The 13,537-nt window shown below is 47.1% G+C and overlaps 1 protein-coding gene across 3 annotated transcripts in view; it reads left to right on the plus strand.

The window, feature by feature from the left end:
* The window catches only part of sick (sickie), a 115,137-nt gene that overhangs the window by 14,633 nt on the left and 86,967 nt on the right, over positions 1–13,537 (plus strand). Inside the window, exon 1 of one of the 3 annotated variants that reach the window (XM_025301548.1) lies at positions 11,735–12,763. The exons of 1 other annotated variant lie outside the window; for it this stretch is intronic. In XM_025301548.1, the coding sequence (XP_025157333.1) occupies positions 12,026–12,763 (738 nt within the window). In that variant the 5' untranslated portion in view covers positions 11,735–12,025. Of the gene's footprint in view, positions 1–11,734; positions 12,764–13,537 lie in introns of those variants that run through there. One more of the 3 variants, XM_025301549.1, reaches the window with a different exon arrangement.

The following is a 13,537-nucleotide window of genomic DNA, read 5'->3' on the forward strand; positions in this document are numbered from 1 at the left end:
TTAAAACTATTCTCAGAATATATATCTCAGAAAGTTGGCATTCGAAATGTCCAAATTACATATCTATCGATTTTAATGTGTCCGCGTTCCCAACAATAAAATCTAAACGTGATCGACGGATCGTGATCGACGGATCGTCCCGCGGAAAACGCATCTTCTCTCTCTCGCACTCGAGGAAGACGAGAACGCGCGTAACCCCGAAAGTTTCCGTCCTTTAACCCTGCCGTCCCCTAAGAATTGAGAATCGATACCGACGCCCGGTCGGTGGTGGAAGAGTTTCTGCAACTTTGCTCCGGGGGCGAGTATACGCGAGGGAGTTCTCCAGAGTCTCCGCGCCTCCAGAATTCGGGGGTTTCACGATATTTATGTGACAGCAGCTGTGTAGGCGCACCAGTCTCTGGCTTCGGGCTGTTTCGAGGCACTGCCTGTTTCAAGTTCTCTAAGCATCTTTAAGGGACGGAAGTAGGAGAGGGGAGAAGAACGGCGGGCTGTGCGAACGCAAAACGCGGTACTTGGAGAAATATATCACTGGAATGGCGCGAAAAACTGTGCAGGATCTAAAGCCCGTTCCGGAGCATCCCGGGGGCGACACCGATGGATAGCGATTAATTTTGATCGCGTTTGCGTCCATCGATTGCCTGTAAGCAATCGGTCAAAACCGACAATCTCCGTCCGTGTCATTTCTCCGTGATATTTTGATTAAGATACGACTTTATTATTAATGCTGCTTTTCTTTCAACTGTATTATCTTGTTGTTACTTTGGTTTATTTGTTTGCGAAATCAAGATCTATTCCACATGATTACATTCGGACGCGGATTACATGCAGATGCGAATAATTTGAGATACGCGTATCTCAGGATTCGGGCCGGGCGAAAAGTTTGTTCGATAATTCAGGCTGCGGATCCGTTGCCCGCGGGTTAAAATTACCATTTTGAGAGATCAAATGGGCGGCGAAGGTTACGTCTGGAGAATAAAGGGTGTGAGTTGATAATGATCTTACAATTTGATATCCAGCACGCGCGGATAAGAACCGCGCGTCTCAATAATGTGGCTCGATTAGAAAACTCTTCGACCAGGTTGTGATAAAATTTTCTCTTCTTTCTTGTTTCTAATGTTTAGTTAATGGAAGCGACAATTTGAATTCGTCACTTTCTCGTTCTCTTCATCATGGAATGAACGATATATTTGCCCATGATGAAAGAATGAATCATAAAAAGCCAAATATATATATATATATATATATATATATAACACATCACCCAATAAGTTCGTAGGATGACATATAAATGGCGCTACCATTGACAAATCCATATGATTTTTAGGAAGTACTAACCTTCAAATGATACGTGTCAAAATTTCATGACAATCGGACGTTTATGTAGTTCACAAGTTACAGTGGTTTCAGTGACGCACGAGACGTCGACTCGTTTTAGCAACGCGTCGACGATTCAGCGGGCTGTTTCGAGCTGTTTCAGCGCAATAAAAAGGATTTTTTTATGCGGTATGTGGACAATGGATGAAACATGGATCCATCACTACACTCCAGAGTCAAATCGGCAGGGAAAGCTCCAGGGAAAGAGATTTGGCTCCAATGAAGAAGCGCCATGCCGAAACTGAAGCCTTGCTAAAACGAGTCGACGTCTCGTGCGTCACTGTAAAACCACTGTAACTTGTGAACCACATAAACGTCCGATTGTCATGAAATTTTGACACGTATCATTTGAAGGTTAGTACTTCCTAAAAATCGTATGGATTTGTCAATAGTAGCGCCATTTAGGTATATGTCATCCTACGAACTTATTGAGTGATATGTTTATATATATATATATATATATATATATGTATATACAGAATATCTCTCATGTGTAATGTTTCCAATCCTTGCAAAAATCTACAAGTGAAAAGAGCTGTTTCTCCTGTTCTCTCGACACGTTAAAACCAGTTTTTACTACGAATTTTCGCAAAACATCAACGTCATTTCATCAAAATCACCAAGATAATCCGGCTCCACTCTCGATACTCGATCAATCAACACTCGTGCTAATGATCGCGCATATGGTCATTTCCTATTTCCGAGATGAACACACTCGGAGCACACTCGAAATCGTGCACATTGAAAATGATTGATTGCTTCCGACATTAAGGTCACATTGTGCGCGCGCACGCGTGTGAACGAATAAGTTGCCATGACTTTTTTGCCGCGATTTATATCGTTTGTAAAAAAGTTCGTCTCAAAGAAGAATAATCAATTAGCTCGTCGTTCGAATCAGGAAGGATCAAGATCGCGTGTTTGTTCGAGGCGAGGGTTCGTATTATCGCCGACCGCGGATACACGGTTATGCGTTATCGAACCGGTTAAGCGATACGTAACGAGTGACGTGCAAAAAGCGGTCTGCATGCGAGCGAACAAACGGACGCGAAAATATGCGTGATACTATGTGACGTAAGAAGAGTCCGGGAAGGACACGAAAGCGAAGAAAATGAGGAATTAAATATTCCGCGTCGACAAATCACACACATACACACACGCGCGCGCCTGTACACAAGCGAGATTAATCGGGCTTCCTTGCTTCGTGGCAACGTCGACGTACATTTTCAATCTGACGACATCTCTGGAAAATTCCACTCTGTTCTCGTTCACAAGAAAAACAAGTCTTTCACAATGATTACTATACAATTAAGAAACTTACATTGACACCGCTGTCCGACCAACTAACATTGACAATAGAAAGCATTGTAACGTTAAATAAATACTTATCGTTCAAATAATGTGCTCACGCTATTGCGCACAACTTTCATCACCTTTCTACGTATCTGTGAAATCTTCAACTTTGTATATCTCACTTCTATCCGTCTCATGTCTATCCATTTAATCGGTCGGAAGTGTTTGAGCGTGAGGCTGAAGCGGAAGGGATAATTCGAGAAAACTTGAGGGGATTCCAGCTTAATATGATTTTCTCTATCGTCACTCACCCAAAGAGGAGCCAAGTGCGAGCCAAGAGGATGGCTTTCTTCTAACGTAAGATTACTTTGCCGCGAGAAGATACTGAATATTAATCTAAAATAGCGATACTTTGGAATGCGCAATAAGTTCAAATTGTGATCGTGTCATCGAATACAATTGGCATAAATCCCCCCCGAGTGTAAAGAGAGTTTATCAAACGACAAATTTACCTTTACATTTCAAGTAAAGTAGAAGAAAAGAAACAAAAAGGGAAAGAATTCTATTCGGAACGTGGTAAGAACCAAGGTAAGATTAACTCTTTGACATGGAATATCAAGTGAATTTTTTCTCTCTCTCTCTCTCTCTCTCTCTCTCTCTCTCTCTCTCTCGTATATATGAGCTGTCTAAAGATTGCCCAATTTTTGAGCCTCATAGAAGACTAAGATTGGTCGTGACGTCGATTCGATGGAAAGTGAAATCAGCGGAGAAAGCACGAGGAAAGCATCCCCTTGAAACTTTAAAGTCAACTTTCGCTTTTCCACCGTTGATCCGCCGTCCCCGCAGTCCTCGCCCGTTTTCCCTCTCCACGGTCGTTCCAGGAGTCAAGGTAATGCTCGACCGCGATAAACACCGACACCCGGACAAAAGTTTCGCCGGCGCGAGACGCGCATGATCTAACGGCCACGTGGGAAAATCCACCCCCGTGAACGTGAAAACGTGGTTGGGGGGGGTTGTATCATTTCCCGCCGCTGCGCCGCAAGAGGCCCGTTCCCGTTTTCTTCTTTTTCTTTTCGACAGGAAACAACCGAGTTGTTGCACCGAGACGCCGATTTCTTCCGTGGGAAAAACGTTTCTTTCATCTCTCAGAAATAACAATATATTCGTGAAGATGATGATTCTTAGATGCATACATCCCTCTCTCCAACCTGTTCGCGATGGAGGAAATGAAAAAAATTATGAGGAAATAGAGTTTAACTTGCAACTGGAAAAATAATTTCGTCAATAGATTCTATCTAGCGTTCATTTACAATGAACGTGCAGATAAGGTAGCATAATACATAGTACATGTAACGAAATGTATAGTCGGGGTATTTTAGTTTAGAAGACGATCTTTAGTTCTTTAAGCGCGCGTCCTAACAATTATTACACTCGTAAATGAGAGATTGGTCCATGTAAATTTACATCAGGTGATCAGCGTAAATCGCGCATCGCGCGTTTCTGTACAATTCACTGTCGCCACAAGGACATTTGTGTCGAGAGCATTGCCATCTCTCCAGATACCAGGACCAGGATGTAGCGTCCTTCTTTCTTTTTTCCTTTTCCTTTTTTTATATGCTCTCCTTTTTTTTCGGCAAAGCCGCAGGTAACTCGCGAATGGCACGGGACAAAAGTTTTCCGGTGAGTCGAATTAATGGCAAATCCATAGCGGAGTCCTAACGCGCACCTCTCCACCGCCACCCTCGCTTCCAGCCCCCGATACACGACACCACAGCTCCATCTCTCGACGAGATTATAACCCTCGAGTTGTGACCTGCGATCGCTACATTGATTTTTAGCCACAAATTTGGCGTACGAAGATACTTGAGAAAAATTGTGCCGAAATATTTTGAATGCGCTTAAACTATAAACTATAAGCATATATACATATATGTATATATATATATATATATATATATATATATATACACACGTGTATATAACATATCTTGTACAAAATATATATTGCTTTTCTACATATTGTTTGTTTTTTATAAATATAAAATTTTCTTCTTTATGATTGTGCAATACGTCGCAGAACTTACAAGCTTTGTACAAAATTTATTCTTTCATGTCGTTTCTTTTCTTTATTCCTTTCTTTTTTCTTTTAATCGCAATAATCTTTTTCTCTTGCGTGCGTTATGTGTTTCGCTCGCGAATAGCCCCATTCGATACGTTGTGTACCGTCGTGACATGCTCGGGGTGAGCCACCCTCGCAGAGTCTCGTCTATCGACAAGTTCGCTACGGTCGGTAAAGAGCTCCGTTCAACCGACGAGTAATTACAAAGGCACCTCCACTGAAACTTATGTATAATAAATAATCATCTTGTCGCATAATCCCCTAAATTATTTATAAAATTGGAACACGAAGCGAATTTGTCATTTCGCAGATTTGTCGCTTTGAAATATATATTTATTATAAATTTTGTAAAATTTGTGAAAAATACTTTCTTCCTGATCGTTTAAATTATAACTTTATATATTATCACGCACGGAGAGAGGATAAATAATTTGACACAGGTGCATATCACAGTCACCCCACAGTCCCCTCCCCCCTCCGCGCCCTAGAGAGAGAATGGCCTGTAAACATGATAAGTTTGCAAGATATCTACAAACTGACAGAATTTTGTATCTCTAGCATCCGTTCGTTACGAGGCTCGCAAAACTTGCTCGCATTTCAAAGTATTCTCGTTAAGAGGAAATCATTGCAATTTTCGAGGTAAAATATCAAACTCTATTTGCGATGAAAATTAGAACGACGAGATTAATGTCGAACATACATTACATAGTGTCGTATATATAATTTTCGAATATATATTTACGAAACGCGACTAAATGACGCGCGCAATTCGGGGCCTAATCTGATTCGATGGGAGAGAGAGAGAGAGAGAGAGAGAGAGAGAAAGAGAGAGAGAGAGAGAGAGAGAGAGAGAGAGAGAGACGCAACAACACGTGCGCGCAAGTCCCGTAATGCGTGCAACGCGGTAGGGTGCAGGCTTAATCTTCGGTAGAGTCGGGGAGTTGGGGGCTACCTATATATAACGGGATGTACCAGGATTATAAGTTGTAAGCTCCCCGAGCCGCGAAATCCCGTTCGTTAGTGACGCTAGCTTGCGGCCACTCTCAGGTCAGCGAGTGTGTAGGTGGAGGGCGGGGGGGGGGGGGGAATTTTGCGGGTAAAAGTAGAGGCTTTTACGTGTATTACGTGATAAAAAAGAAAAAAAAACGGTTAGTCTGCTGTTAACGTGAGACACGAGCTGTCTAAAGCCATGATGTATCGCGAAGCTTTCCAATCCAAATCAAGTCGCGTTTCGCATGCCAGATAGGAGAATTTATTGGAGATGGAAAATTAGCACGAGCCTTATCACGAGGTGATAATAGTTGGTCCAACGGGTGGGTGGGAGGAGCGTGCCAATCGTCCCGCCAATATCTCTCCCGTCCGCTGTTACAATGATCATGTCAGATTTTGGCAGAATCTACCATTCGTGAAAAGCGGCAGCAGTTTCATAGAAACGACAGACGTCTCTATGGTATATTATCACGCACGAAAATAACGCACTAATAACGCTCGTGCAATTGTACGATGTGTAGACTTTTGACCACAAGGAGGTCGTTGAGAGATGTTTATGCCGATGATACTGACGGAGAAAAAGAAAATGTGGGAGACTTAAAAGCGTTGTTAAAAAGTTTTGAAATCAATCGATCTAGCTGATAGCTAGAAAAATGCCGAGAAATCAATACTGAATTCCGCTAGTGCTCAGAGAGGGTCAGCTTAAGGGATCCAAAGATGAAACAATGATTGAGAGCGGTTGATCGAGCGGCTGATGAGAGCTGTTTCGCCGCCGCGACTATAAGAGACTATAAGAGAGCGCAGTCCGTCCCTCGGACTCGATGCGACACTCGTCGCAATATGGTGCGATCATACACCACTACTCCGTAGCCGAATGTAATTAGTTTTCGGCCCCGCGGCTATGATACGGCTATGTGGGGTTGTCTCGGCGTAGATGCCGAGAGATGCCACCCTGTATGTACATACACATGCACGCGTCGCTTCTCGGAGGATCCGCCCAAGGGTGGATGCTCACTCAGGGGTGGCTTCAGTTTGCCTCAGGCAACCTTAGCAAGTGCATTCATTGTCCGGGTGCAGAAACCCGAAAATACGCTTATCGCCCGGCCGACATTTCGTCACTTCCTTTGGCGCGCGAGCGCGCGCGCGCGCGAATTTCTTACCTATTTCGAAAGATGGCTTCGGATCGCACGGTCGTAATCGTTAATCTCATCTCGTATGAATCTCGTATTATCTTTGTCAAAACATACCTGACGAGAGTCGCGGAAAAAGTGAAAATGGTGTTATACCGTGGTGCTGTTAAGCGTTAAGCAGACAAAGCGCGCGTGCAAAGCGACACGAACGTCTTCCGCTTGTTGAAGAACTTCTCGGAGAGATTTGTAATGTAGCAATGTAGATAATGTAGATGTGCAAATGTAGGTGTGCGTCAAAGCGGGAGAAAATAGCCGCGAAATGTTGGAATTGGACACGAGTAACACAGATGAAACGACGAAAACGATTAGAGGGGAGATGTAGTAGACACACACTGTTGATTGATAATGCGATATCGATCGATTGACTCGAGTCGATCGGAAGGAAAGTTCCTAATGTCCGCGAAACGAAGAACCTTCCACGTGGACTGGGATTCTCCCAGCCACGAGACCGGGACGGTGAAACGACGTCCGGCGTCACTGAACGCCGAGTATCGCGGCTCGAGGTTGCTGGAGACGGCGCGGGCGCAGGCGGGATCGAGAGCCAACCGCCAGCACGATTCGATCGCAAACAATGTCCCCGGGAAGGGAACGAGGGAGAGCGTCGCTGTTATGAACAATAGGCAGTACGCGGCGAATCGTCTTGGATTCGCATCGTGCCGCGCGCGTAAGAGGGATGACACACCGATCACCGGCCAGAACGATCAACCCGGCGAGACGACACTGCCGGCACCGGGACCGGCAGAGGTCCCGGGAGAAGGCACGAGGGGAGGCTCCAAAGGTCTCATGTTGTCCTGCGGCGAACGTAAGTCCGTCGTTTGTCGGACGAGCAAGATCCGCACGCACGGCGAGTCCAGAAGTTTAATTCCCAGACTGAAGATGAGAAAATTGTCCGGGACTCACGGCTTGGTAAACTCGAGTTCGGAAAGTTCTGGCTTCGGGTCACCGTTATCACCGCTATCACCTCAGCCGGATCCACCGATCCTCCTCGGAGGTAAGGACACCACCGGGGATGTTGTCAAGATTAGCGACAGCAGGAGCTCCGGCCTAGGCTCGCCAGGATCATCGCCGGAATCGCCTCTGTCGCCGGACAGTCACGAGTATCACGAGTCGGCGTTCCGTCTGTCTATTCGATCGCAGTTGGGGAAACCGCCGAGCTGTCTTGGCGAGAAGCGCCAGGCCGAGGTAATTTGGAGGAGAATTCGAACGGAATTAGGACGAAATGTCGCGTCGAAAAATTAAAATGTTTACGAACGTGTAAAAGTTTCGTGAGCTCGAGCAGCGAAATTCCACTGGTTCCACTGGTCCAAGGCTCTGGAATGAGATGTCGTCGAATGAATCTTGCGTGTTGAAGAGCGACCCGCGGGTCCGTTCCGCGGGATCCTTGGCGAGGTCTCTGGCGTGGTCTGGCCCGACGACGAGAAGGCTATAAATCTTATGAGTCACGTCCGCACGGACGCGTGACGGGCGGACGGGCGGGCGGGCGAGCGCAAGACACAAACCCCATGGGTACGCGAGCACGTGATACGGAGGAATTGCGTTTACCCTCGTGCGCAGGCATGCGCGTGGCGCTCTGCGTGTGCTGTGCGTCGGTCGTGTCGTCGTTCATTCAGAATTCCGTTTCGCGCGCGCGCGCGCACTCGCACTCGCACTCACACCTCTCGACTCTCGACAGACACCCTCTTCTCAGACAACTCTTCTCTCCCTCTCGGCAGAGTGATATTTGCCCTTCTGCCGTTATTACACAAGAAGACGATGAATTCGTCCACAAATTCAGTCATTATAATTCAATGCGCGATCAATACGGACGGAGACCGTAAGGTCTCCTGGTTGGCTCGCCTGGCGGACGTAACTGAATCAGCGTGATCGCTGATAATAGAGATAAACGTTTGCAGAACGTGCGGTCAAACTAACTCAGCTTGACGCAGCTTCAATACGGCCCAGCTGCGTCGGTACGCTGCGCGTCTGATTCTTGCGCAACACTGCATGCATACATTCGGCCGAACTGTGTGTGATATTGCATTAAATCCGATACCTCAGATATGAAAAACTAAGGGCCGGTGAGTTTTCACTTTTGCATTAAATACATATACGCTTACGCTAGATCAGATATTACGCTATATATGCGTATTTGCGTCACTCGCGCGCGCGCGCGCGCGCACAAGCTGAAAAATAAGCATGGATGTGTTATCGTGACTTTCCCACACGAAACAGTGCACGGAACAGTGTTATTTTGTACTTTTGGTTAATCCTTTTGCGGAAAGCGCGAACCACTTTGTCACGAGTAATTTCGTGTCCCAGGTCCCAGATTCTCAATCTTTACAACAACGGTAGGATCTTTTGCTATATAATGCCCAAGCTTCATACTTTCACACGAGCAAAATGATTCGCGATAATCCCGAAGCCAGTGACACAGCAATAACACTTCCCGCAGAAGTCACCCTTCGCGACTTGGATAGATTTCGCGAATGCGGCTCTTCTCTGCCGGGCCGCGGCTCTCCTATCACATCTGGATTCGTGTCACATGCTAAATCGATCTTCCACTTCCGCTTTGCGGAAACGAAAAAAGAAGGAGGAAATAAACGATACGCACGACTTTTGTTTTGGTTTCACTGAGACAAGTTTCGCGCGGCGAAAATTTTCCAGAAACTATATCTTGAAAAAACGGTCGTTTCCCTCTCGAAAAGTATAACACATAAATAACACAAAGATACACATAATGTGGCACAGAGATGTTCAATATTCCCCCATATTCCTTTTCTTTCTCTTCCCCGCCTCCGTCCCCCTACCCCCTTTTTCCTCTTGATGCATGAGCATCTTTCGCTGTATCATCTTGGTAAAATGTTGCGACAGGACGACAGAGAGTCGTCGAGTGAGAACCTCTGACCCAGACAGAGAGCGGCTCTAAGCCGCGGGGCCTGACTGCGCGACATTATTATATTGAAATCGTAGAAACGGAAAAGTAAGTCGACGGGAAGACCGGAGAGCGAATGGAAAGAGAGGAGTCACGAAGCGTTAAGCCCTTCGGCGGCTTTATTAATTATTGCGACTACCCTTTGGCAGCCAAAACCAACCCCGCGCACCGCACGCCGCGTGCCGACTGTCCGTTTGTGTGTGGTGCGTTGCGCTCGCGTACGTGTTTCCGTGTGAATATCGACTCGACTGGTTGGACACTAATAAAGAGATATTGTACATTGCGCGATATTACAAAGCTGCTCGTGAATTTTTTAAGTCGTAGCGGTTTTCAGTAGCGGGCTGTCGGTCGGTTTTATAGGACAGCTTTGCTCGTTGAAACAAATGGAAGCTACAACGGCACTTGGCCCAAGATCCCCCCCCCCCTCCCCACCATCCCTGCAAGTTATTAAATGGTTGTAGTCTACCGCAACCGGTGCGCAATAAAATTACTCAAAAATGTATTTGTTTGATATTTCCGCCACGCGACTCTTCACTCATACTCTCCCAGCTTTCGCAGGTATATTAGTTGACATTAGCCTTGAATAAACTTGAAATCTCGCGTTGTATATCGCGATATCAACCAAATGCGGAAGACTAGAACGGACGCGAGCACTTATTAGTTGGCATACGTTCAGAGTCTTCTAACGCGCCGAGCACTCGCCATAAATATGTAGATTCGTCACCTATATAGAGAAATTGAGAGGGGTATACACTGAAGCAGTGTGGACGAGGAAGAGGGAGAGAGGATATTGTGCTGGCACACGTCACAGTGTATCGAGAGAGAGAGAGAGAGAGAGAGAGAGAGAGAGAGAGAGAGAGAGAGAGATTGCTTTTTCGAAGGGTGGTAGCCTTGTTGTGCCTTCTCCTCTCTTCATCACGCTGCCGCTTTTATAATATTCACCCCGTGTGTACACATGTCGGGACGGTGACTTTCATCCGGCGCATGAACTACGTACCTCTGCTACTACCTTCCTCTCGCGTCAGTATCAACGCGATCAATCCTATCGATGATGACGGAGAAAGTAACAATAATGAATGACAATAATAGAAAGGTCGCTCGCTCGTTCAATCAAGTTCAATAAATTTCGCGATGGTTTATATTGGTACTGGAATGTAAATACAGGGGAAAATGTGTGACGCTGAGACGACGTGAAATGTTACATACATTTTTCTGCGCGTCGCGTCGCGTCGCGTCGCATCGCGAGCAATGGGAAATTCAGGTGGTGAAGTGAGGGTTTTACCCAACGCGCGGTCGCAATGTGCGCGGGCGCGGGCGCGGGCGCGCGCACACTCGTCGTCGTGGCGCCTCGCGTCGTCCTGCGACGCGACGCGACGCGACGCGGACCGAACCGTCAGTCCTGCCGAAGATCCTTGCAGGGGTGCGCTCGCGTGATCAGCTTGTCCGACGCCGTTTCGTAACATTTCCTCCTTTCGATTGCCGTACCAGCGGAGGTCGCTTATTAATATCGAACGAAATTGTTTGTGGAAATTTCATTTTGACATTGACATATGAATTCGCCAAGTGGATTGGTCGACAGGTATGATTGTGATTGAAATGCCGATTCGGCATTTTCTTCGACGTCCGTCTTGATAATACGCGTGTCCTTTTTTAAAAAATAGCCATGTTCTATTCTCTAGCGAAAGCTGCATTTTGTACGATTAAAGTACAAAGTACAAAATACAAGTACTCGTCGCCGTGTTGCGAGCAAATTTGTATTGATTTGGCGAAAAGAGTCAGACGACAATCGCATCCTAGTGTATTGCTCTGGGAACAATTAATCGGACAAATAAGCAAATAAGCAAAGACTCCTTGTTCAGCGTGTGACATAACCTGTTCATGGTGTGAAATCACTGAGAGTGAAATTTGTCTCAGCCGAGCAGCACACATCCAGCAGGCATAATCACAATGTAATTCTCCAAGTGAATTCGTCATCGAATGACCAAGCAATTTTCGACCAAGCAAAAATCGAGATTTAAGATCAGTCTAATCGGCCCGTGAAGCCCGTGAAGTCATCGACTCGCGATCCACCCATTGTTCCGGGATCGCTCTCGTAATTTGGCTCAACGAATCGCGATCTCGAAGAGCACCTCGAAAGATGAAAGAGACACAATGTCGGCTTTCAAGACATCCGCGGCCTATCCTCGAGGCGACAACGGAGCCAAGCCGAAGAGCAGGATCTGTCGGCTGACACCTGCGCGATCGTTGGTACCCTCTTTAATCGGAAATACGAGCAAGAGACCGCCGCTAGAAGCCGCCGAGTCTCCGTCCATGTCGGCTCGAAGAATCTCCGGCGACCGAAGATCGCCGAGGAGACACAGCGAAGATCAGCAGCAGCAGCAGCAGCAGCAGCAGCAGCAGCAGCAGCAGCAGCAGCAACAGCAGCAAGCACATCATAGCCCGAAACGTTCGCCAAGGAGACTCCTGTCGTCCTTGAATGGTGACTCGCTCCACGACGAGATGGGCTTAGGACTTAAGGCCTTGTCCTCGATGACAACGACAAATGTCGACATCGAGCCTGGCATGTCCTTTCTCGAATTCGAGACGTTGTACACTCTGGAGAAGGAGTTATCGCACGCACGATACCGCAGTCAGGATGTGACCGTCTCTCAGCTGGAGGAGAAGCGCGCGGGCTGCACAAGCATGGGCTGGTGCAGCCCGTCGGGAGGCAAGTGGGGCGTTTATACGGAACTTCCGCATCCGCTGTGTCAGCAGGTCGGTGCGGTCGCATCAATCGGTGGCTCGCAGTTGACGCGAATACCGGAGCAGTGTTTCAGCTTTGCACCCGGATGGTCGTTGAACGCCGATCACTTTTATCAGTGGCAGCATCGTGGAAAAAGCACGCAGCAGGTAGTTTGCAATCACGCCATATCGCGCCAGTCGAGCTATCGTTACTTACCTTATTAGTCCTTGGATCACGAGCGAATCCCCGCCCTTCCGATCGCACGTTGATAACGCGTTAAATGAGAACGAGCACAGCTAGAAAAGCAAGTCGAATTATACGTATTTCGCCTGACATTGACCGCGTTAAATCAACTACTGCTCAAACGGTCAATTGGCGTGAGATAACGAGCCGGAGAAATTTCAATCGCGATCTCTTGGTGTGTGTTCCTCTCACTTTTTTCTCTTTTCTCCTCTTTTCTATCTCTTTGGACAAAAGTCTCAGGCCAGCCGAAAAACTTGTGTCAGCCGATCTGAATTACTTCTCATTTGGAAATTGTCGGCGAATGCGAATTCGCATCGTCCTATCAAATACACCGGGACGTGAGTCTCGAAATGAACTGTCAGTGGCACTCTCTCGCACGTTCACCTTCTCGAATTAATCGAAAAACGGAAGCAATTCCGCGAGCGTGGCCGATGCCACGAAACGTCGCGCGTTTAACGCGCGGACATTCGTCCTTCTCCGTCCCGATAACGTTTCACCCTCTCTCTCCCCCTCTCTCTCCCCCTCTCTCTCCCCCCCTCTCTCTCTCCCCCTCTCTTTCTCTCTGCCCCTCTCTCCCCCCCCCCTCTCTCTCTCTCTCTCTCTCTCTCTCTCCCCGTAAGGTCCCCGTAATAATACCCTCCCTCTCATGTCGGATCCCGTCATCGCCCGAGGCGAGCCGATTTTCCTACGCCCTCGGT

Source organism: Harpegnathos saltator, unplaced genomic scaffold (assembly GCF_003227715.2).
Source record: "Harpegnathos saltator strain DR-91 unplaced genomic scaffold, Hsal_v8.6 scaffold429, whole genome shotgun sequence".
Lineage (NCBI taxonomy): Eukaryota > Metazoa > Arthropoda > Insecta > Hymenoptera > Formicidae > Harpegnathos > Harpegnathos saltator.